The 22,113-nt window shown below is 43.2% G+C and overlaps 1 protein-coding gene and 1 long non-coding RNA gene across 2 annotated transcripts; one reads left to right on the forward strand and one right to left on the reverse strand.

The window, feature by feature from the left end:
• Positions 1-10,290: 10,290 nt before the first annotated feature.
• Positions 10,291-14,605, reverse strand: LOC135587560 (uncharacterized). The gene is made up of 5 exons (XM_065079120.1): positions 14,185-14,605; positions 13,957-14,059; positions 13,475-13,548; positions 12,633-13,376; positions 10,291-10,567 (listed from the first exon to the last, which is right to left on the reverse strand). The coding sequence occupies exons 1-5, from the start codon at positions 14,539-14,541 to the stop codon at positions 10,448-10,450; spliced, it is 1,398 nt and encodes a 465-aa protein (XP_064935192.1). The 5' UTR covers positions 14,542-14,605; the 3' UTR covers positions 10,291-10,447.
• A 60-nt stretch (positions 14,606-14,665) lies between these two features.
• On the forward strand, positions 14,666-15,236 carry LOC135587561 (uncharacterized). Its single transcript, XR_010475912.1, has 2 exons — positions 14,666-15,094; positions 15,170-15,236. It is a non-coding gene; the product is annotated as an uncharacterized LOC135587561 (long non-coding RNA).
• Positions 15,237-22,113: the final 6,877 nt, after the last annotated feature.

The raw sequence follows: 22,113 nt of genomic DNA on the forward strand, positions 1-22,113 counted from the left end.
ACATCATATGCAATACATCACATACATCATCCCAATAAAAAGCATATGCATCATTCCAAATCATAAATATTTCAAATCATTATGGTATTACTCTGTCAAATTGCATCCTATCATGCATGATCATAACTTTTCATTTGTATGCATCAAAATAATATCAAGAGTATTTCATGCATAATTTTATATCACCACATAAGAAATATCAAGAAGAAAATAATTGGGTGATGGAGATAAACATTTAATGAATACAATGAATTACATAAAAATCATATAATGAAAGATTAGAACATGTGAATACCAAAAGGCATGATTTCTTTTTAAAAAACCTACTCATAAATAATCAAAAGAAAATCTTAGGAGATTGATTAATGAAAAATATTGATTCATAATAAATCTTAATTTGTAAATATCTTGATTTTGGATAAAACTCATTCAAATTCAAATCATCCAAATCATCAAAATCTCAACATTTCTTTCAAGAGATTCAAAATAGCATAAAAAGTTTTATTGGTCTCTTAGGTAGAAATCAATAAGATAGAGAAAAAAAAATTTCAATAAAAAATTCTTTCCTCCTTTTGTTTCAACTTATTGATTGATTCCATACATGCATGTCCTTTTCTTTCAAATCCATGCATCATCGTTTAAAACGGAAAGATAAAAAATCATCAAGATAAAAAAAAAATACAACACATAATTAAAAAAAAATATTTCAACTCATTACTTCAAGTCAAATATGATTTCATTTAATCAAAATCGAATAACTTCAAGACCAATAAATCATCATGTATAATAATCATATGATACAAACTTTTCAAAATATTTATCATGATAAGGCATATAAGCCAAAAAAATTATTAAACATAAAGCATATTCATCTATGATAGTTTTATTGGGCATAAGACATTTTCAAACAAAATCATTTTGTTATTTATTATAGTCATGCATTTTTCTTTTTAGGTGAATCTATCTAGTTTGCGTACAAAAGTCATGCATCATTTTTAAAAGCAACTTTCATCACGGTAAAAATCAATAATCCATAAATCGTAAAAGATCATCATGGAAATCATCAAAATCAATAAACTATAAATTACCCAAAACTCATCATCATCATGCATAGTTTCAAAAAATAAATTTATTAGCATGATATCATATTTCATAAGGCATTTTTAAACAAAATCATTTTGTTTATCATAAACATACAATTTTCATGATTATTTTCAAAATTACTAGAATGATAAGCATGATTCCTAATTTTTTATTTTTATTATTAAATTATTAAACATGTAATTTTCAAGAAAATTAATCCTAAACTAAATTAAAAATAACTCATGAAAAGTATTATGTAATTTTGAAATAAATTAAGGGCATTTTTATTACTTTATCATCGAAAGCCGTTAAGGTGTAGTTTGTCATCTCACCTTTGTTGATTTTCTCCTCGTCTTCGGAGGAGCTCGATTCTTCCCAATTTGTTTTCTCCTCTTTTTGTTCTTTAATTTTTGTTTCATTAACTTTTTAAATTTCTTTGTAAGTTCAAGTTCACCATCACTTGAGCTTATGCTCAAGTGGTCTTCATGTGTTCTATGCCCCAAATCCTTCTTGTTCTTTGGAAGGTGGTTCTCAAGCTCTTCATGAGCATGGCACGTCATTTCATAGGTCATTAGAGACCCAATAAATTCTTCGAGAGGAAATATTTTAAGGTCCTTGGCCTCTTGAATGGTCATAACTTTTGGATCCCAACTCTTTGGAAGGGATTTTAAAATTTTAGTTACTAGTTCAAAGTTAGAAAAACCTTTACTAAGAGCTTTGAGTCCATTGATGACATCATGAAACGGGTATATATGTCTCCAATGGACTCACTTGGTTTCATTCGGAAAAGTTCATAAGAATGGACAAGAATGTTAATTTTGGACTCTTTCACTTGGCTAGTGGCTTCATGAGTGACATCAAGAGTTCTCCCAATATAAAAAACTGAATCACAAATCGAAACGTGATTAAATTCATTTTTGTCAAGTGTATAAAACAAGGCATTCATAGCCTTTGCATTTAAAGCAAAAACCTTCTTCTCTGATTCATCCCATTCGCTCATCGGAAGAGAAGATTTTTGAAATCCATTTTCGACAATATTCCAAAGCTTAAAATCCATGGAAATAAGGAAGATCCTCATATGAGTCTTTCAATATGTGTAATCCGACCCATTAAACATAGACAGACGTGTAATTGAGTGACCCTCTTGCATGCCAGAGTAAGCCATCTCTCTTGGGTATTAAACCAAATATGAGAGTGAGCCTTGCTCTAATACCAATTGTTAGGACCGGAGCGGCACTAAGAGGGGAGGAGGGTGAATTAGTGCAGCGGATTAAAACTCGTAAGTTTGAAATCGATTTCGTAAATGTGTAGAGATTTCGATTCGATGAAGGATGACTTAGCTAAAATAGCTCGAGTAAAGGAAGTCAAGAGTAGGGAGAAGAAAACTGAACAGTTTGCTGCTAAGAAGATAAGTGGTTCAGAAAATTAAATACTCACACATTCAAGGAACACCATAATGTAAAGTGGTTCGGTCAAATGACTTACATCCACTTGCAAAGCCTTCTTCGATGAGGCTCCCAACTTCCACTAGCAAATCACTTTGAAGGGGAAGGACCAAATACTCCTCTTACAACCTTTTTACAAGTGGTTCACACTCGTACATATTTTTCAAAGAGAAAGAGGGAGGTGAACACTTAAGCTCTTGAAAACAAGACTTTGCTAAAGCTTTTTCTCAATTTCTAACTTCTCAAAAAGGTGTGTTCTCTGTTGAGAATTGAGGGGTTTTTATAAGCCTCAAGAGGATTCAAATTTGGGCTCCAAATTTGAATTGCTTTTGGGTTTCTCGGTGTTGGCGATGCCACCGCTTGTCAGTGTCTGACACTGATAGTGTACTGACGGTGCCACCGCTGGACCTCCCGGGTTCTGGGCGGTGTCACTGCCTAGTCCAGCGGTGCCACCACTTAGATTGTTCCAGCTTACTGGTTGGGCTCCAAACTTGGCCCAAACCAGTCCAAACTCGGGCCTAATTAGCCCTTAACTGGGTTATATGATTAACCCTTAATACTAACCCAAATTATATGCAAATTATGAAATTAAGACATAGCCCTAAACAATTTTTTAACCAGCAACTTCGAGTTTCCTTCCGGTGAGCTTTCCGGCGAATTTCCGATACACCCTCGGATTTCTTCCGATGGACTCCTAGAATGCTCCCGGTCTTATGGCAAGTTCAACGAGTCTTTGGCAAGTATCTGAATCTTTTTGTTGATCTTCACGAACCTCCGACGATCTTTTCGGTGGACTTCCGGAAACTTCGGCAAGTCCCCGATTCTTTCTCGGTTGGTTCTGGTAGCACTTCCGACGATTCTTCGAACTTTCGGCGGACTCTCGAACACCTATCGAACATGACTCCGGTAAACTTGCTTTATGTCTTTAAGCTATCGTAGTTAATCCTATATATGTAAAACATACTTCGATCTAGACAATTAATCCTAAGCATCTAATCAAGTTATTCGGCATGTCATTGGTCCCTCGATGCTTCGTCCGATTCTTCAGCGCATCGTCCTCTCTTATGGCTTATTGCCCAATCAGCCAGTTGACTCCACAACTCCGATATCCTTGGCACAATCTCTGCTCTTCTTGGCCCAATGCCCAAATCCACGGCCTGAAACCTTCTGTCGATACGTCGACCGATCCACCGGCCCGACATCCAATCTTCTGACATGTTCCTCCGGCCCAACATGATTTTTCTGCTTTAATTATCTCACCTTGATCGAAGCATCCTGCGTTACTCAAAACGTAGATTAAAATATAAACACATATTGATTGGTTTCATCATCAAAATCTGAGATTCAACAAATGTTATCTCCTAAACCTGTGAAAAGGAGAAAGTGTTGTAAGAGGGTAGTTGGTCTTCGTCTATTGAAGGAAGACCGATAGTGGATGCCAATGGTCTCAACGGAGGAGGAATCGGGAGTGGATGTAGGTCACGATGACCGAACCATTATAAATCTAGTGTACTCTTTTCCTTTATTATTTACTTTTATTGCTTACTTAGCTACTTACTTCACTTTACATTTACTCTAAGTCAAGCTTAAATATTTTCCGATATGAGATTTATCAAAACGATTTTTCTACATTGAACGAGTTTTCAAATCGACATAATTTTTATGTAAGCACTAATTCACCCCCCCTCTTAGTGTCGTATTGATCCTAAAAGTTGATATCAGAGCTACGTTTTTCTTATTTGGTTTAACACACAAAAGAAATAGTTTTTATCGGATTTCAAGAGGGTCTTTCTATCATTCGTCCTCCTATGTTCAATGGGACGGACTATACTTATTGGAAAACTCATATGAGAGTTTTCTTGCTTTCTTTGAACTTTGATTTATGGAATATTATTGAATGTGGTTTTGAAAAGTCTTCTAATCCAATGAACGAATGGAATGATTTGGAGAAAAAAACTTTTTCTTTGAATGCTAAAGCGATGAACGCTTTGTTTTATGCTCTAGATGAAAATAAATTTAATCGAATTTCTATTTACGAAATTACGCATGATATTTGGCATATTTTTGAAATCACACATGAAGGCACTAGTAGAGTTAGAGATTCTAAGATAAATCTTTTGATGCATGATTTTAAGTTGTTTTATATGAAACAAAGTAAGACCATTGGAGACATGTACACCTGGTTTACAAATGTCGTCAATGGTCTAAAAGCACTTGGTAAAAGTTTTTCTAATTTTGAACTTGTTAACAAGATATTAAGATTCCTTCTAAAGAGTTGGGATCCTAAAGTAACTATAATTCAAAAAACTAAGGACTTGGACAACTTTTCGCTCGAAGAACTTATCGGGTCTTTGATGACCTATGAAATGGCATGTAATGCACATGAAGAACTTGAGAACAACCTTCCAAAGAACATGAAGGATTTGATACTTTAAACAATAGAATACTACTTGAGTGATAACTCAAGTGATGATGATGATGACTTTGAACTCCTAACAAAAAAATTTAAAAAGTTCATAAAACAAGAATCAAAGAATAAAAATGAACTTGAAAAGAATACAATGGACCGAGGCACTTCAAAAACGAATGTCCATAAATAAATAAAAAAAGCTACAAAAGAAAAAAAAAGTATTCAAGGCGGCATAGGACAAAACGAGTGCATCCGAAGACGAGGTTGCGAGCCATGCTTTGATGGCTTTTGATAACGAGGTAAGTGACTCAACTAAAACTCCTTATTTTAAAATCACTTGATGCATTTAATGAGTTATTTTTAAATTAGTTTAGAAAAATTATGTATAAATTATTAAAAAAATGATCATAAAAATTACATGTTTTATGATAAAGGAACAAAATATTAGATTTAAATCTAATGCTTGTACACATAATAAAATTAATTTTATGTATGTTTTAATAAGCAATAATGTGTATCTTTATGATTTCTATATTGCTTTTCGATTAAAAATGATGATACATGGCCTTTGTATGAAAGACTAGAGCATGTAATCAATCACAAAATTTGGAACCGAAAGAACTTGAGTTATTTTTAATCTTATAGGAATCTATCTACATTGCTTTGATTGAATTTTTCGAAAAATGATTTTGATGATGACTTCGGATTTCCTTTCGTATGATTCGCTTTAATAATGAGATTATATATCCAATCAAATCATTTATCAATATTTACGACTTGAGATATATTTTATATGAAACATTTTTCTTGATTCTCGTATGATTCACTATTTTAAGAAAATATTCAACCAAATGAATAATGATTATTCTTTTGATTACAACTTGAAAGTTTTCTATAAATCAAGATTTTTCCTTTCACTAAAGAAGAGACTTGTCTAAACAAATTTTGATTCTTTCACTTAATACTTATGAATTGAAATTTATGTTATATGAATCAAGATTTTTCATTAATTGTTCTCCTACTATTCTTCTTGGTATTTACCAAGGAAAAAATTATCCAAATAAACCAATGATATATCTCTAGACTTTTTAATGTTTATGACTCAAATTTTATTATGTACAATTCTCATGTATTTATGATTTGTATATCTCATGATATGATTGAATCATTGATGTAAAAAGAGATAAACGGTACTATTGTATTCTTCCCTTCTATTTTGACAATAACAAAGGGGGAGAAAATCTTGCTAATTGTAAATAAAGCAAAAATTACTAACTTGCGCAAAACAAAGAAAAGCAAAAGTTGCAAGCTTGTACATAAAGAGAAGCAAAAAGTTGCTATCTCAAGAGAAGCAAAAATTTTGCTTAACTTGACATTCTCAAAAACTTGCTAGCCTTCATACTTCAAAGAGAAGTAACACTTGCCTGTTAGCTTGCATGTTCTAAAATGATGTAAAATTTGCTAGCTTGCATGACGTAAAACTTGTTAGAATTGCTAGCTTGTAATATTAGGAGAAGCAAAAGTGCTATCTTGCCTATCTCAAGAAGCAAATAATTGCATATTCTAAAGTGATGAAAAACTGGGTAAATTTTCTAGCATGCATATCACAAAAACTTGCAAGATGCACTTATCCTTTTTGTTGATGACAAAGGGGGAGAAGATATGATGATGATTTGGAATCATGCATGTAATGATGATTTTGAAAATATACATTATGATTTGAAATGATATATGCAATACTCATTATTTTAATATGCATGCAATGATGTGATTAATTAGCTATTTCAATATTCATGATGCATGTAATGATTAAATAGTCATGATTTTCTAAATTCAAAATTTCTATCAATATGACATATTGATAGGGGAAGTTTAGTTTAAACTCCGTCATGAATTGGTTCTCATCATAAAAAATGGGGAGTTTGTTGAATCTCAAATTTTGATGATGAAATCAATTGATGAGTTTATAATCTAATTTGTGTTTTGAGTGACTCAGGACTAGCTTCGATCAAGGAAAGATAAATTTATTAAAGTAGGAGGAATTAGACGTTGAGCTGGAGTGAACATGTTAGAAAATTGGACGTCGGGCCGGAGGATTGGTCGACGTGTCAGCAGAAAGCTTCATGCCATTAATTCGAGCATCGGGCCGAAGGATCATACATTGCACCAAGGAGATCGAAAGTTACGGGAGTCAACATGTCAATTGGGCAATACGTCGAAGGATCGGACGAAGCGCCGGATAAACCAATGACATGTCAAATAAAGGATTCATGCTTTGTAATCATTTATTTATGATCGAAGTAGTTTATGAGGTTAATTGAGTTAGCTTTCGGTGTAATTATGCTAACTCAATTTGCAGCCAATTGCGCTATAATTAAGACTGATTTGGGCTCATTGGTAGGCCCATTTAGTGACCAAAAAGTTGGGTCAATTGGTGGCACCTCTAGAACAAGTGGTGGAACTGCTTGTGAGTTGGAAAACTCAAAATACCTAATCTCCAAGGCTTTCAAGCAGTGGTACCACCCAGTAACAATGTGTTAGGCGATGGTACCGCCTAGTGTCAGGCTGCACTTGGGGTACCGACCACCGCTTGCACCCAGAAGACCCGAAAATTTAATTTTTTGGCTCCATTTTTGAAACAATTTAGGGCCTATAAATATCCCACTTGGGCATTAAGAAAGGAGCAAAAATTCTTGAGGAAAAAACTGAGTAAATTCTACAAAAACTTTGAGTTCCCTCCTCCAATGCTTAAAGTTAGTCCTAAGGGAGGTGTGTGAGAGACTACTTGTAAAAGAGTGACATGTAAATGTTATCTCCTAAACATGTGAAAAGGAAAAAGTGTTATAAGAGGGTAATTGGTCTTCTCCCATTGAAGGAAGATCGATAGTGGATGTCGGTGACCTCAACGGAGGAGGAATTGAGAGTGGATGTAGGTCACGATGATCGAACCACTATAAATCTGGTGTGCTCTTTTTCTTTGCTGCTTACTTTTATTGCTTACTTAGCTACTTACTTCACTTTACATTTACTCTAAGTCAAGCTTAAACACTTTCCAATACGGGCTTTATGAAAATAGTTTTTCTATATTGAACAAGTTTTCAAATCGACGTAATATTTACGTAAGCACTAATTCACCCCCTCCCCCCCCCCCCCTCTTAGTGTCGTATTGATCCAAACACAACTAGCTCAATTTAGCACTATTAAAGGTCCAATTGGCCTCTAATTGAGTTAGTAGGATTTCTCCCAAAACTAACTCAAATTAAAGTCCTAAATATGATAATTAAGACTAAAATAATTATGATACAAGTAATCTAAGTTATTCGGCATATCAATCGTTCAACCGAACTCTCGCCGGTGAACTTCCGGCAAACTCCTGATGATCTTCCGACGAGCTTTCAGTGAACTTTTGGCGAGCTTTCACTACATCATCCAATCCTTCGGTGTATCTCCCGATTCATCCGGATTAACTTCGGCCAACTTCAATTCTTCTTTAATCGTTTTGCTTTTCTCACAATTGTAGTTAGTCTTGCATCACTTCTCTCAACACATGAATTATATTATTAATTCACCAATTGATTTCATCATCAAAATCCGAGATTCAATAGTAAATAGGGCATTTGATATAAAGCTCGTATATGTTTGTATCTTTTGATTTTGTTCATACTTTGCACATCATATAGAAGGTTTACAGTAGGTTTAATAGCTTCATTTTAATTGATTTTTGTGATTGTTTCAGACTTATAAAAGCAAGTTACGTGCGGTCATCACATAGAGGCAAAATTGCTCAGAAATAAACTATCAAAACAACCATTTTGAGGTTTTCTAGCTTCACAAAGTGGTGCGAAGTGTCAACCAACACAATAGTCAGGAGCTACCTGAATAGCACATGGCTGGATAAACTTTTGGGTAGTGTCTAAGGCTAGTTCATTGTCTTGTTTCGTAACAGTATGATGTGGATACTTATGGTCATGATGGACCACCTTAGATCTTTTGTCGCGTGACCGTTCAGAACTTGTAAAGTCTATATTTATAGTTTACAGTGTTTATCAAGTATTTACTGAAATGATTGCTTGTGGATCTAGAATTAAAACGTTTTCTCTAATCCGTCTTCTCTTTTATATGTTCTTAAGAGACCATAAAGATTTCGAGGAGATTAACCTTTTTTGGATGAACATGCAATGGTGTTGTATGACTTAGACAAAATCGACTAAGTCCATAATAAATTGGAATTACCTAATCATTTCAAATCCTTTTAGACAAAAACTCATAGAAGAGAAAAGGGGTATCAATCGAGGTGTAAGAAGGATATGGATTGCGTGCAATCCTCAAGTGGTGGCAAGGATGTTTAAATTGAATCGAAAAACAAAACCCAAATCAAACTTGAACTAAACTAATTTGATCTAAACCGATTCATAAATAATTCTACTTTGAATACTATAAATGATTTTAGTTTGAAAGTTCTATTAATCAGTAGGTCGAATCAATTTTAATTTAGAAATATTAATTCAACCCACAGGTTTAGAAATCCTAAAATCTCTTGTTAAACTCTTTCTTCTCATTCCACCTTGCTCTCTGGTATAAATTTTATTTTATTTATTATTTTTTCGTTAACATTCTTTTTATTGATTTGCATAAATTTCTTTATTCATTTGTATGTATCATCAAGAAATAAAAAAAAAGATGACACATCAATGACATGTTCTGTCGTCAATTCTCAATGCTACCCCTGTCAGCAGCGTGTCCCTGTATAACATTACTGCAGCAGAACAAATTTCTTGAAAGATTAATGAAGTAAAATTCCTCAATTTCCTATAGACAAAAAAGAATGGAGATTAACTTCCACAGTTCTACTATATAACTTGATCATCACAAGAACAGTGACCAGCAGTAAGACAAGGTCACAAATGCCAACGCAGTAATATCATGCAAAGCTGACCTAATCTAGACTCAAATTCTTGTTCCAAGTTGATGGGAAGGCCTCCAGTGCCACTTTATGAAATGTCAATTACATTTCATAATTATGATAAGACCACATTTTCTACATCTAAAGGTCAAAACATAATTAATTATTCAAAAACCCATTAATCATATAACACCAAACCTGCTGATATGTATGAACAAACCTTTATTAAGCTGAAGTCATCAGAAAGCAACATATCTCCTACATTAGAATTGATACTAGCTCTGATGGTCAAAATGAACTTGGCAATTACTATGCCTCACTGGTTTAATCTAATCAGCCAATGTTTTAACTTGTGTTTACTATTACATGCCCGACAGAATTTGTAAAAACCCTCTTTAACTTGTTTGGCAACCATTTTTGCTTGTAGCAGCCCGTTGATGCTAAAGTAATTACGGAAATGTTTCAAACAATTAGACATTGTTTTACAAAAAGGACAGAAGGAACTGTATATTTAAATACTAAAACAAACATGACACTTGGATATAAAGTTAACTTGCCACAATACAAATAAACTTACAAGAAATTTACATAACTAGAATTGTCAACTTATGAGATTCTAGGAGATGTGCTCTTCAGTTTTGGAACCTTGAAACTGGAAGAAAACAGTCTTGGGCTTCCTGCTGACATACTCTTTTTCCATTTCTCTCTGGAACACCTTTGAAGCCGCTGATGATAATTAAGATATCGTCGGGTTAGACAATTAGATGAGAGCATAATGCATCCAAAGATAAAGCAATTTATTGAAAGAAATTAAATCATGAAGGTTTAAAAAAAAAATTGAACTGCATGCAAGAAAAATATGACTGGAACCAATACAGAGTGTCGTACTAAAGAGAGGAATATGTGGTTAGATAAGAATACTTGCGACTTAATTTACATTATGAACCTTTTGTTAGCTGAATGCTTACACAGAAAGAAAAATATAAATGGTAAATATAGGTTCTCTCTAAGACATAACAGTGGAATGAAATGAACATGAATTAGCACATGAACCCAGTAATAATGATTGAAAGGCAATTTTAGGAAAAGCTGTAGTTTCAACAAGTAGGAAAAGCTGAATACTGCTACACAGACAATAGCATCAAAACAAGTACAACCCAAATAGCATCAGACTAGTGGGCGCTTCTATAGTTTTAACATGTAGGAAGAGCTGAATACTGCTACACAGACAATAAATAGTTTAATAGCACAACAGAACAAAAAGATCTCTATTCTTGGTTCGGAGCTCTCCCAAACAAACTCGACATAATTCTAGGCACTCTAACATGAAAATGGTCCATCCAACAAAACCATACTTCAGTTTGATACTCTTAACAGAGTTATCGTAGTAAGACTTGAGGACTTCAAGCTAGATGGAGGCCACTAATAAGAGCCCAAATAGCTTCAGACTAGTGGTCACTTCTAAAGTCTGAACATGTATAAAACTGAATGTTTTGAGATCTGAACATGCACACTAAATAGTTTTATAATATGACAGAACAAAAAGATCTCTATTATTAGTTTTGAGATCTCCCAGACAAACTTCACATAGTTCTAGGCACTCAAACAAGAAAATGATACATCTAACAAAATCGTACTTCAGTTTGAACAGAGTATGTAAGACTTGAAGACTGTAAGCTAGGTGGAGGCCACTAATATATGCAAACAGAATAGGAAGCAAAATTCTCATTTTGAAGAAAGACAGAATGGCTTAAGATGCAAAGCACTGCATGGAATTTCCAACTCACAGGTGCACCATCTGGTTAGCCATTAATGATAGTACTGTAAAGGAACATTGGCAGTTAATATGGCATCATGTCCACTTTAAATTCTTCCCAGTATCACCTAGTGCCTTTACCAGATCCAAAGTATCATGACACTGATAAGACGAAGTACCAGCCAGACATGGTATCACTTTTTTGGCCATCTAGTGCACCGTAAGAAGATTAATACTTGACCATTCATCAATCAAAGTGTTCCTTTCTTAGAAGGTGACAAAAATCCCAAGTGTTGAACCTTCAACAGTCCACAAAAACCCAACACCTTTCATCAAGTGATTTGTTTTCTCTATCAATGAACTTGTAGCCAAAAATTGATTGTAATAAAAAATGGTAAAGCCTATACAAACTCAAAATTAACAATTATCATGTCTTATAAACAGTGAATATTAACAACCAATGATTGCCAGATATTTTAATCAAAGTTCAGAACATTTACAAACTAGCTATTCATTATTCAAACTGGTCTTTGTCAACTTTGTCATGACTTATGAAGTTTGAGAAAAAAAATTTCAAAGAAAAGAAAAAGAAAAAGGTTCATCAAACTCTAGCAGTTGAAAAGACTAGTATGTTGATTTTACACCAGAGGCTAATGCAATGAGTAGCACCAAGATAGAGTGAAAGTGATGAAATGCCGAGATGAAGCATTAGGAACAAGTCACCTACAAAGGCATATGAAATTATAGGCAGAATTTATTAACTAAGAATGCTACACCTATATATTTAGTACCAATCAAGCAATTCCGTATTATACAATTGGAATTTGGAAGTAGATATCTTAGTTCCTAGAGGAATAAAAAACCATGTAAAGAAGATGACCTGCAAATTACGACATTACAGAACAAAGTTACAAAAACAGCATATATAGACATACATAAGAAAAAAGATGAGATAACAATGAACTAATGACATGAAAATACAAACATGGAAGATACTACAATCTTGAAATAACTAAGACTTTTCAATAAACTCACTTTAGTGGAGATGGAGGCATGTGATCCAGGAGAGGCTTCGTAAGCACTTCGCTGTTTTTTCATTTTGTTAACTTCTGAACATAGTGAGCTGCTTTTCCCTGAACCCCTTTTTGATCGAGTCCCTTGTGGTGTAGTTACAGCAGCTCTTGGTTTCCTTTGTGAACCCTTCTCTATGAAAAATCTGGACGTCCTGTTACAGTACCCAGTGACATTCTGCTCAACCATAGCTAGATTACTTTTTAAAGCTTCAATTGTCTCATCCTTCTCCTTGATCAATAACTGCAAATTTTCCACAATAAGATGGAGCTTCTCTTTTCCATTACTAGCTTTTTCTGCTTCATCGGTGTACCTTCTCAAAGCCAACTCAAGCCTTGTCCGTTCAGCTTCCAATCTGGTGATAATTTCACCTTTTTCAATGATGGATGACTGCAAATTTTCCAGGTTGGAGTGGAGCTTCTGCATGTCCTCAGCAGCTTTCGTAATTTCTATTTGCTTGGTCTTGAGGAGAACGATGTAGTCACTCTCCATTTTATTCAACTGGTTCCATACAAAATTCTTTTCTGCTAACAGGGCAGAGATCTCAGCCTCCTTTTTCAAGCTAAGATTTTTGTAAGAGTGCTTCAGCTTCCGAATCTCTCCTTCTAAGTCAACTGCAGAGTTCTTCTGCCCCTCAGAATTTTCTGCTGACTTCGAATATCCAGCACCGCTCTTTACTCCACCAGCTTCACGATTTTTCAGTTTTTCCTATAAATAGGTCCATGGGTTGTTACGACAAAGGACCATCCTAAACGAGGCGAAGATGATTTTATATAACATACATGAAGAGAGGAAACAGGGAGCACCTTGAGCTCTGCAATTTCTGCAATTAAAGCCTCCACATAAGCATGAAAGTCCTCCAAATCATTCTCAGCTTGATCTGTTATATGGATCATGCGATATATCAGAATTTACCACTATACAAAAGTTTTCATAATTTTTCTTCATTATGGCACACTTCAAGAAACACACTTCAATGAAATTTATGGTACACTTCAAGAAACCAGAGAGTTAGTGTTTTTCTTCATTACTTTTCCCTCTTTCAAACAAAAATTAAGCCATCGAATGATCTATCCACAAAGAAACATAATGGCATCGTCATCATTAGGGAGTTCACACTCGGCACCGACAACCGAAAGTAGCCAACAGAAGTTCACCACGATTAAAAAGACACAAGGTGAACCAAGCCAAGAACCCAAATGAGGGAGGCAGGAAAAATTTCCGGAAGAAGTAAATCCGATAAATCAATTTATGAGCAATAAAGATTTCCGGAAGAAGGAAATCTGACCAAACTGCTTCTTGTAGCGCAGAGCCTCTCTCTGCTTCATCCCGAGCATCAGATCGAGCTTCGTCGCCTGCACTCTCCGGCCCTTCTTTTCCTCCTCCTTCATCTACCCATCAAAGAAGGAAAATAAGCCAACTTCAAAGAAACCCTAAAAGGATTTTCAAACACCGTCCAAGAAGACAAGGAGGTGGCTCGCCAGATTCCAAGATTAGGAAACGGAATCCGCCGTACCTGGGAGATATGGGCTTCAAGAAATCCCGCTTTGGACGCCCACCGATCGTGCTGGATTTGGATGTACCGCTCGAGGAACTTGCGATCGTTGGCGAGGGTTTCAATCTGAGACTGCTGCGTCCGCACCATCTCCACTAGAGCTCCAAAGATTCGCTGCCATTGGCGTCGATCAGAACCAGGCGACGACGAGTTCTTCAGGTCGCCCATCGATTCGCAGAGCAAACACAGATTTTGAATTGAGAGAGAGAGAGAGAGAGAGATGACCGTTGCCCTTTCTTTACGAGGCGAGCCGACCACCAAGGACCGTTGTAAAAGATAACGAGATAGCGGACCGTTACAGTCGCTTTTCATGTACATATATCAAGCGTTATAATGGATTCATTGACCGAATCCCTATTACAACAATATATTTAATGATAGTTCCGTTATAAAAGCCATTGAAATAAACGATATGTTATGATCGAATTCTTCACATGCCTCACTTTAATTATTACTTAATGAAATCTATAGAGCGGAAGAAATGAGATAATTAGTATTAAGACCTAAGAAAATTTCATTATAAAGATCTAAATCCTTCTAATTAACCAAGGATTTCTAAAAGACAAGGTCAAAAATGTCCTCACAAATAATTCGAAGAACAGGGGTAAATATGTAACTTCAGGTATGGAGTAGACGAATGGTGTCGCGACTTTTAATGCAAGAAGCGCAACAGAACATGGTCTGGTTGAGCCACAACAGAAAAAGAACCGCCTCGCACCGAGCGAGCTATTCATTTAGGGCTTTCGGCCGATCTCGATCTCTTCCTCTCCCTCAGTCTCCCTCTTTGGCACCCCGGCTCTCTCTGCCGTGTCTCTCTGAGGTCGTTATGGCGATTCCAGGCCCTTACTCCGGCGTCAGCACCCTCGCCTTCGTACGTCCTCCCTTCTCTCTCTATATCTATCGATGGATTTTCGATTCCTCTTATCGCTTGTTCGGATTTTGATAGGTGGCTCGCGCCTCGGCTTTTACCTTCGGGACTGTCTACGGAAGCATCAAGCTTTCCTATCTCCGGGTATTTGTATTATAGTTCTCTCTCTTTCTTCCGATATTTGCCCCTTTTGGTTGTGCATTTATCTCTCATTTCCATGCGCTGTTGTCGTGACTACATCTGGTGCTGATCATTGATTGTTTGTGGTATCAGATCCTTACGCTTCCTTGGGTTATGTTGTTTTATCCGGCCGATCCGCTTTTCTGCATTTGCACACTGTTGTTACGGTAAGTAACTTTTTTAGCCGTGGCCTCGGGGCCAACGCGGCTTGGTTCTGGGGTCCGGATGTCGGGGATCTCGGGCGCAGCTCCTCGGGGTCTCCCGGCGGCCTAGCACCGTGGTTTGGGTCGGTGGCTCGAGTCGGGAGGTCGGGTCGGCGGTTCGGGTCGGGAGACAGTTCCGCCGCAGCTTCAGGAAGAGGCAACATCGTCTCGCACCTGCACATAGGTCGGGCCGGGAGCTCGGCCCGACCCCTCCGACGATCAAATTAGAGAAATATGTGGAGGGATTGTGGATGAGGCAGAAGAAGAGCTTCTGAGTGTTTTGTGTCTGAGTGAGTTCCCCCCCTTTGCTTAGGACTCAGGGGTATTTATAGAGGAGGTTTGATATCGGCGTCTGACATTGCCACTGGGGCTGCGTGGGAGGCCGAGCTGCTGCAGGGTATGGCAAGCCTCGGGCAGTGTGTCGCTCAGGGGGATGCTGTCATGGCATGTCACATCGCCATTTTTGCCCCTATCATATGCCCCCCCCCCGAAAGGAGCTATGCGTCGGTTTTTGCATGCAGGGAGTCCGATGCATGGCTTCTTACTTCAAGTAGGCTGTTCATGCGGATCCGAGGGGCATGATGCAAACGAGCCAGTCACGCGAACGCGTCTCGAGCAGCACGAGGCCGAGGTGCGCAACTTAGTCAAGAAGCCGAGCAGAGTTGGACTCGGGGGCAATGTAGCCGATGTGGGCCGAGGAGCACAGTGCAGGCGAGGTGACCGCGCAAGTGTGGTTTTGGGAGTCGTAGAGCCGAGGGCCGAGGAGCACAATGCAGGCAGGGTGACCGCGCAGGTGTGTCCTGGATGGCGTAGAGCCGAAGAACCGAGGAGCACGACGCAGGCGAGCTTGCTGCGCAGGCGTGTCCCGGGGGGCGTAAAGCCGAAGAGCCGAGGAGCACGACGCAGGCGGGCTGGCCGCGCAGGCGTGTCCCGGGTGGCGTAAAGCTGAGGGCCGAGGAGCACAACGTAGGCGGGGTGACCGCGCAGGTATGGCCTCGGGATGGCGTAGAGCCGAGGGGCCGAGGAGCACGACGCAGGCGGGCTGACCGCGCAGGCATGACCTGGGTGGCGTAAAGTCGAAGAGCCGAGGAGCACGACGCAGGCGGGCTGGCCGCGCAGGCGTGTCCCGGGTGGCGTAAAACTGAGGGCCGAGGAGCACAACGTAGGCGGGGTGACCGCGCAGGTGTGATCTCGGGAGGCACAAAGCTGAGAGCCGAGGAGCACAACTCAGGCGGGGTGACCGCGCAGGTGTGTCTCGGGAGGCGTAAAGCTGAGAGCCGAGGAGCACAACGCAGGCGGGGTGACCGCGCAGGTGTGTCTCGGGAGGCGCGTAGCCGAGGACCCCGTTTTTTGAATTTGGTGGCGGCGTGGGTTGGAAAGTTACCGTATTTAATTTTACGCTCCAAAAAGGGGGGGGCTAGAACTGTGCTAGGCCGCCGCCGAATCGTCGACCCGAACTGTCTTCCTGAAGCTGCGGCGGAACTGTCTCCCGACCCGAACCGCCGACCCGACCTCCCGACCCGAGCCACCGACCCGAACCACGGTGCTAGGCCGCCGGGAGACCCCGAGGAGCTGCGCCCGAGATCCCCGACATCCGGACCCCAGAACCAAGCCGCGTCGGCCCCGATGCCACGGCTAAAAAAGTTACTTACCGTAATAGATTGGCGCTAGAAGGAGGGCCCCGTCCAAATGTCAGGCGATCAGCAAATCCACCTCGGCGGATCCCCGAATGCTGAGCCTCCCGCCTTAGGGGAGCATCTCCCGCGCAACGAAACCCGCGACGAGCGCCCCGCAGCAGTATCGGAACGCTACTGGCAACTGTTCAATGATCCAGGCTTGTCGCCCCCCGGCGAGGCGCCCACCGACCCATCGCAAGTATCACCCGAGACCTTTCATGACCTCGCCCACCAAGTCCAAGCTTTGACGAGCGTGGTACGGACCTTCGTCTCCCAGCGAGCCCCGCCGCCTGCGACGCGACCTTCGCAGCAACAAGAGACCCCTACCCAAACCCACGTACCGCTCCCAGAGCTTCCGGGCTCACCCCGAAACCCCGCAACTCGGCCCGGGAGCCGGGAGGCAGAAGACACGGCTAGTCGTCCCGAGCCCGAGGCCCCAACCGCCGACTCGACAAATGCCCTGCGGGCTCAGTTACGCCTCGTCAGTCAAAGGCTCGACGAGGTACAACAAGAAGTTCGTAAGTCGAAGGAAGAATCCGGGGCGGATGGGCACCAAGGGTCTCCGTTCACTCCCGAGATACAAGATCAGGTGATCCCGTCACACTTCCGCCTCCCCGCCCTGGACGCGTATGACGGTGCCACCGACCCGGCGGACCACGTGGCCGCCTTCCGCGCCCAGATGGCGTTGTTCGGGACTTCTGACGCCCTGATGTGCAGGGTGTTCCCCACAACCTTGCGGGGGTCAGCCCGCATGTGGTATAGTGGCCTGAAGCCAGGGACCGTCGCCTCCTTCGACCAGCTCGCCAAAGATTTCGAGCTTAACTTCCTGGCGTACGCCCGACCAAAGCCGTCCATGGTGTTGCTCTTGGGGCTCAACCAAAAGGAGGATGAACCCCTCTCCCATTTTGTAAACCGGTTTACGTCGCAAATCCGCGGATTATCGGATGCTCACCCCTCTCTCTTGATGCAGACATTCATTACTGGCCTACGGCCTACCAGATTCTTCTGGTCACTCGTGGAGCGGCCCCCCGCCGCGGTCCCCGAGATGCTCCAGCGTGCCGGCCAGTTTATAGCCGCGGAGGCCTGGATGGCGGGAAAGCGGGAGGAACACAAAAAGGCCAAGTCAGAACCACCCCGACAGCAACCACCCGCCGCCTCCCGACGAAAGTTGGACAGACCTGACCCAAGGCCTCCTCTCCCCGCCTTGAATTCTTCCCGGACTGAAATATTTTTGCACGAGAAGGGAAAAGGGCTGCTCAAGGACCCTCACCCGATGAGAAACCCGCGAGAGCTCGCTGACCGTTCAAAGTATTGCCGATTCCATCGACAACACGGGCACGACACTGAACAGTGCTACGAGTTGAAGAAACAAATCGAGGAGCTCATCCTCAGAGGTCATCTCGGCTAGTACCTCCGGCCGAATAAAGAGCAGTCACCTCGCCCAGAAGGCCCCGTCGAGCGACACATTGATGTGATAGCCGGGGGTCCCGCATCAGGAGGGAGTTCCATATCGGGCAGGAAGGCGTATGCCCGGGCCGCCCCCGCCGAAGACTCGGGACACGAGCCCGAGCCCGAGATTACTTTCCCCACCGGAGCCACCGAGCGGCCCGACCACGACGACGCCTTGGTGATATCAGCCAGGGTAGCCAACGCACAAATGAAGAGGATCATGGTCGACACGGGGAGCTCGGCTGACATACTCTACTTCGGTGCCTTCCAGAAGCTGGGCTTGGCCAGGGAAAATTTAAGCCCGATGTGCTCGACGCTCACCGGTTTCACGGGAGATTCGGTGTCACCCCTGGGGGCTATCACCTTGCCCTTGACCCTGGGGACCCCGCTAAGGTCAAAAACGGTGATGACCACTTTCCTGGTAGTCGACCTTCCCACAGCCTACAATGCCATACTGGGTCGGCCGACCCTCAATAAGGTCAGAGCCGTCGTCTCGACCTACTACCAGACCATCAAGTTCCCAACCAGTACTGGCGTCGGGGAAGTCGCGGGAAGCCCCCGAGAGTCCAGACGATGCTACCTCACCTCCGTTACGTTGGGCAAAAGACGCGGAGCCGAGGCGTCCCTGGAAGACCCGCGGGAAACGAAAAAGTTGGCTCCTCATCCCGAGCCGAGGGGATCCACGGTGCATGTTCCCTTGCGGGAAGCTCGGCCAAACCAGACGGTCAAGATCGGATCCGAGCTACCCGAGCGGGAACGGGAGCAGCTCGTCGGCCTCCTACGAAAAAATGCCGACGTCTTCGCCTGGTCCCCATTAGACATGACGGGTGTCGACCCGGGGGTCGCGGAACATCATCTCAACATCCCGCCTGACGCTCGACCAGTAAAACAGAAGCCCCGACGCCAGGCCCCAGACCGACAACGCGCCATACGAGAGGAGGTGGACCGGCTCTTGGCCGCAGGCTTCATAGAAGAAGCCAAATATCCTCGATGGTTGTCCAATGTAGTCCTCGTGAAAAAACACAATAGAAGCTGGAGGATGTGCGTTGACTACACCAGTCTCAACAATGCATGCCCTAAAGACTGCTACCCCCTCCCAAAGATCGACCAGCTGGTCGACGCGACGGCCGGCCACGCGCGACTCTCTTTTATGGACGCCTACTCGGGGTACAACCAGATCAGGATGGCGCCCGGAGACAGAGAGCACACGGCCTTCCTCACCGATCGAGGGGTATATTTCTACAAAGTCATGCCGTTCGGGCTAAAGAATGCGGGAGCCACATACCAGAGACGGTGAACAAGATGTTCGCCCACCAGATCGGGAGGAACATGGAGGTCTACGTGGACGACATGATTGTGAAAAGCCGAGAGGCCGGGATGCATCTAGCCGACCTGGCCGAGGCCTTCGCCACACTGCGCAAGTTCGGCATGCGGCTCAACCCCGCAAAGTGCGCCTTCGGCGTCACCTCCGGGAAGTTCCTTGGGTTCATTATACACCAGAGAGGAATCGACGCCGACTCGGAAAAGGCTCAGGCAATAATCAATATGCAGTCCCCCCGGACGGTTAAAGACTTGCAGCGGCTTAACGGCAGACTGGTCGCTCTGTCTCGCTTCCTCGCCCGGTCAGGCGACCGCTGCCTCCCATTCTTCAAGGCGCTCAAAAACCCGAAGAACTTTCAGTGGACATCAGAATGCGAGGAGGCCCTCAAAGAGATGAAGCAGCACCTGGCCGGCCTCCCTCGGCTCGCCTCCATCTCCCCCGGCGAGAAGCTGGGCCTCTACTTGGCGGCCTCCCCGCATACAGTCAGCTCCGTCCTGGTCAAGGAAAGCTCCGGCCAGTAGCTCCCGATCTGCTATGTCAGCCACGTCCTGAGTGGACCTGAGGAGCGTTACCCACCGATAGAAAAACTCGCGCTTGCCCTAGTGCTCTCCGCTCGGAAGTTGTGCCCCTACTTCCAGGCGCACCCGGTGGAAGTCATCACCGACCAACCTCTCCGGCAGGTCTTGACCAAATTTGATGTTGCAGGACGGCTCCTCAAATGGGCGGTGGAGCTCGGCGAACACGACATAAGATACCTGCCCAGGACTGCCATCAAGGCCCAGGCAGTGGCCGACTTCATTGCGGAGCTGACTCAAGTGGGGGGTGTGAATCTCGAGCAGTCTCCCGAAGCTTGGACCCTACACGTCGACGGCTCGGCCAACCCGAAGGGCGCCGGCGCGGGGCTGGTTCTCCTCGCCCCCGACAAACGCTCGTTCGAACGCTCCTTCCGTTTCGGGTTTAAAGCCACCAACAATGAGGCAGAGTACGAGGCGCTCTTGGCGGGACTGAGGTTGGCCCTCGAGATGCAGGCGGCCGCGAAACACGTCCACACCGACTCGCAACTGGTAGCCGAGCAGCTCAACGGTGGATACGAAGCTAGGGACGCAACCATGGCGAAATACCTAACCCGGGTAAGGGACCTAGCCGCCAAGTTCCATTACTTTACGCTGTCTAATGTTCCGAGGGAGGAAAACGAGCGAGCCGACGTGCTGGCCAAGATGGCGTCGAGACCAACCCCTGAAGCAGGAACGGAGGTCGAGGAGCTCCCTGCCCGCGCCATCGAAATAGCGACTACGGCCCCGCGCAGCACGCCGATCACCTGGGTGCAAGAGCTACTGCGCTTCAAACGGGATGGAACCCTTCCCCCCGACGAAGGCGCGGCTCGGCGCCTGCGTCGCACGCACGCGTGGTACGCTGAGGAGAGTGGCCGCCTTTATAAACGGTCCTTTGCCTACCCCCTCCTGCGATGCCTGGAGCCTGATGAAGCCCGAACGGTCCTCGCCGAAACCCACGAGGGGGTCTGCGGCGGGCACATTGGCGGGCGAACCTTGGCACACAAAATACTCCGCCAAGGCTACTACTGGCCGACCATGTGCCGAGACGCGAAAGCCTACGTACAACGGTGCAGCTCATGCCAGCAACACGCCCGCGCGCCCCTACGACCCACAGTCCCGCTTAGCCACATCGACTGCGCGTGGCCGTTCGCGCAGTGGGGGCTGGACCTTCTCGGACCCTTCCCGCTGGCTTCTGGACAGCGGAAGTATATAATTGTAGCAGTAGACTACTTCACAAAGTGGGTCGAGGCCGAGCCGCTGGCAACGATCACGGAACGCCAAATGGAGAAGTTCGTGTGGAAGAACCTGGTAACTCGATTCGGGTTGCCCAAGGCCATTATCACCGACAACGAACCTCAATTCGCCGGCAGAGGGTTCTAAGAATTCTGCGCCGGACATGGTATTCAACTGAGGTTCAGTTCGGTGGCCCACCCTCAGATAAACGGGCTGGCGGAGGTGACCAACCGGTCCATTTTAGACGGCCTCAAGAGAAGAGTGTCAGCAGCCCGATCGGCCTGGACGGACGAGCTCCCCAGTGTGCTGTGGTCGCTACGCACCACTCCCAAGACCGCGACCGGAGAATCCCCATACAGCTTGACGTTCGGGACCGAAGCTGTCCTGCCGCCCGAGGTAGCGGTCT

Source organism: Musa acuminata, chromosome BXJ1-8 (assembly GCF_036884655.1).
Source record: "Musa acuminata AAA Group cultivar baxijiao chromosome BXJ1-8, Cavendish_Baxijiao_AAA, whole genome shotgun sequence".
NCBI classification, from domain to species: domain Eukaryota; kingdom Viridiplantae; phylum Streptophyta; class Magnoliopsida; order Zingiberales; family Musaceae; genus Musa; species Musa acuminata.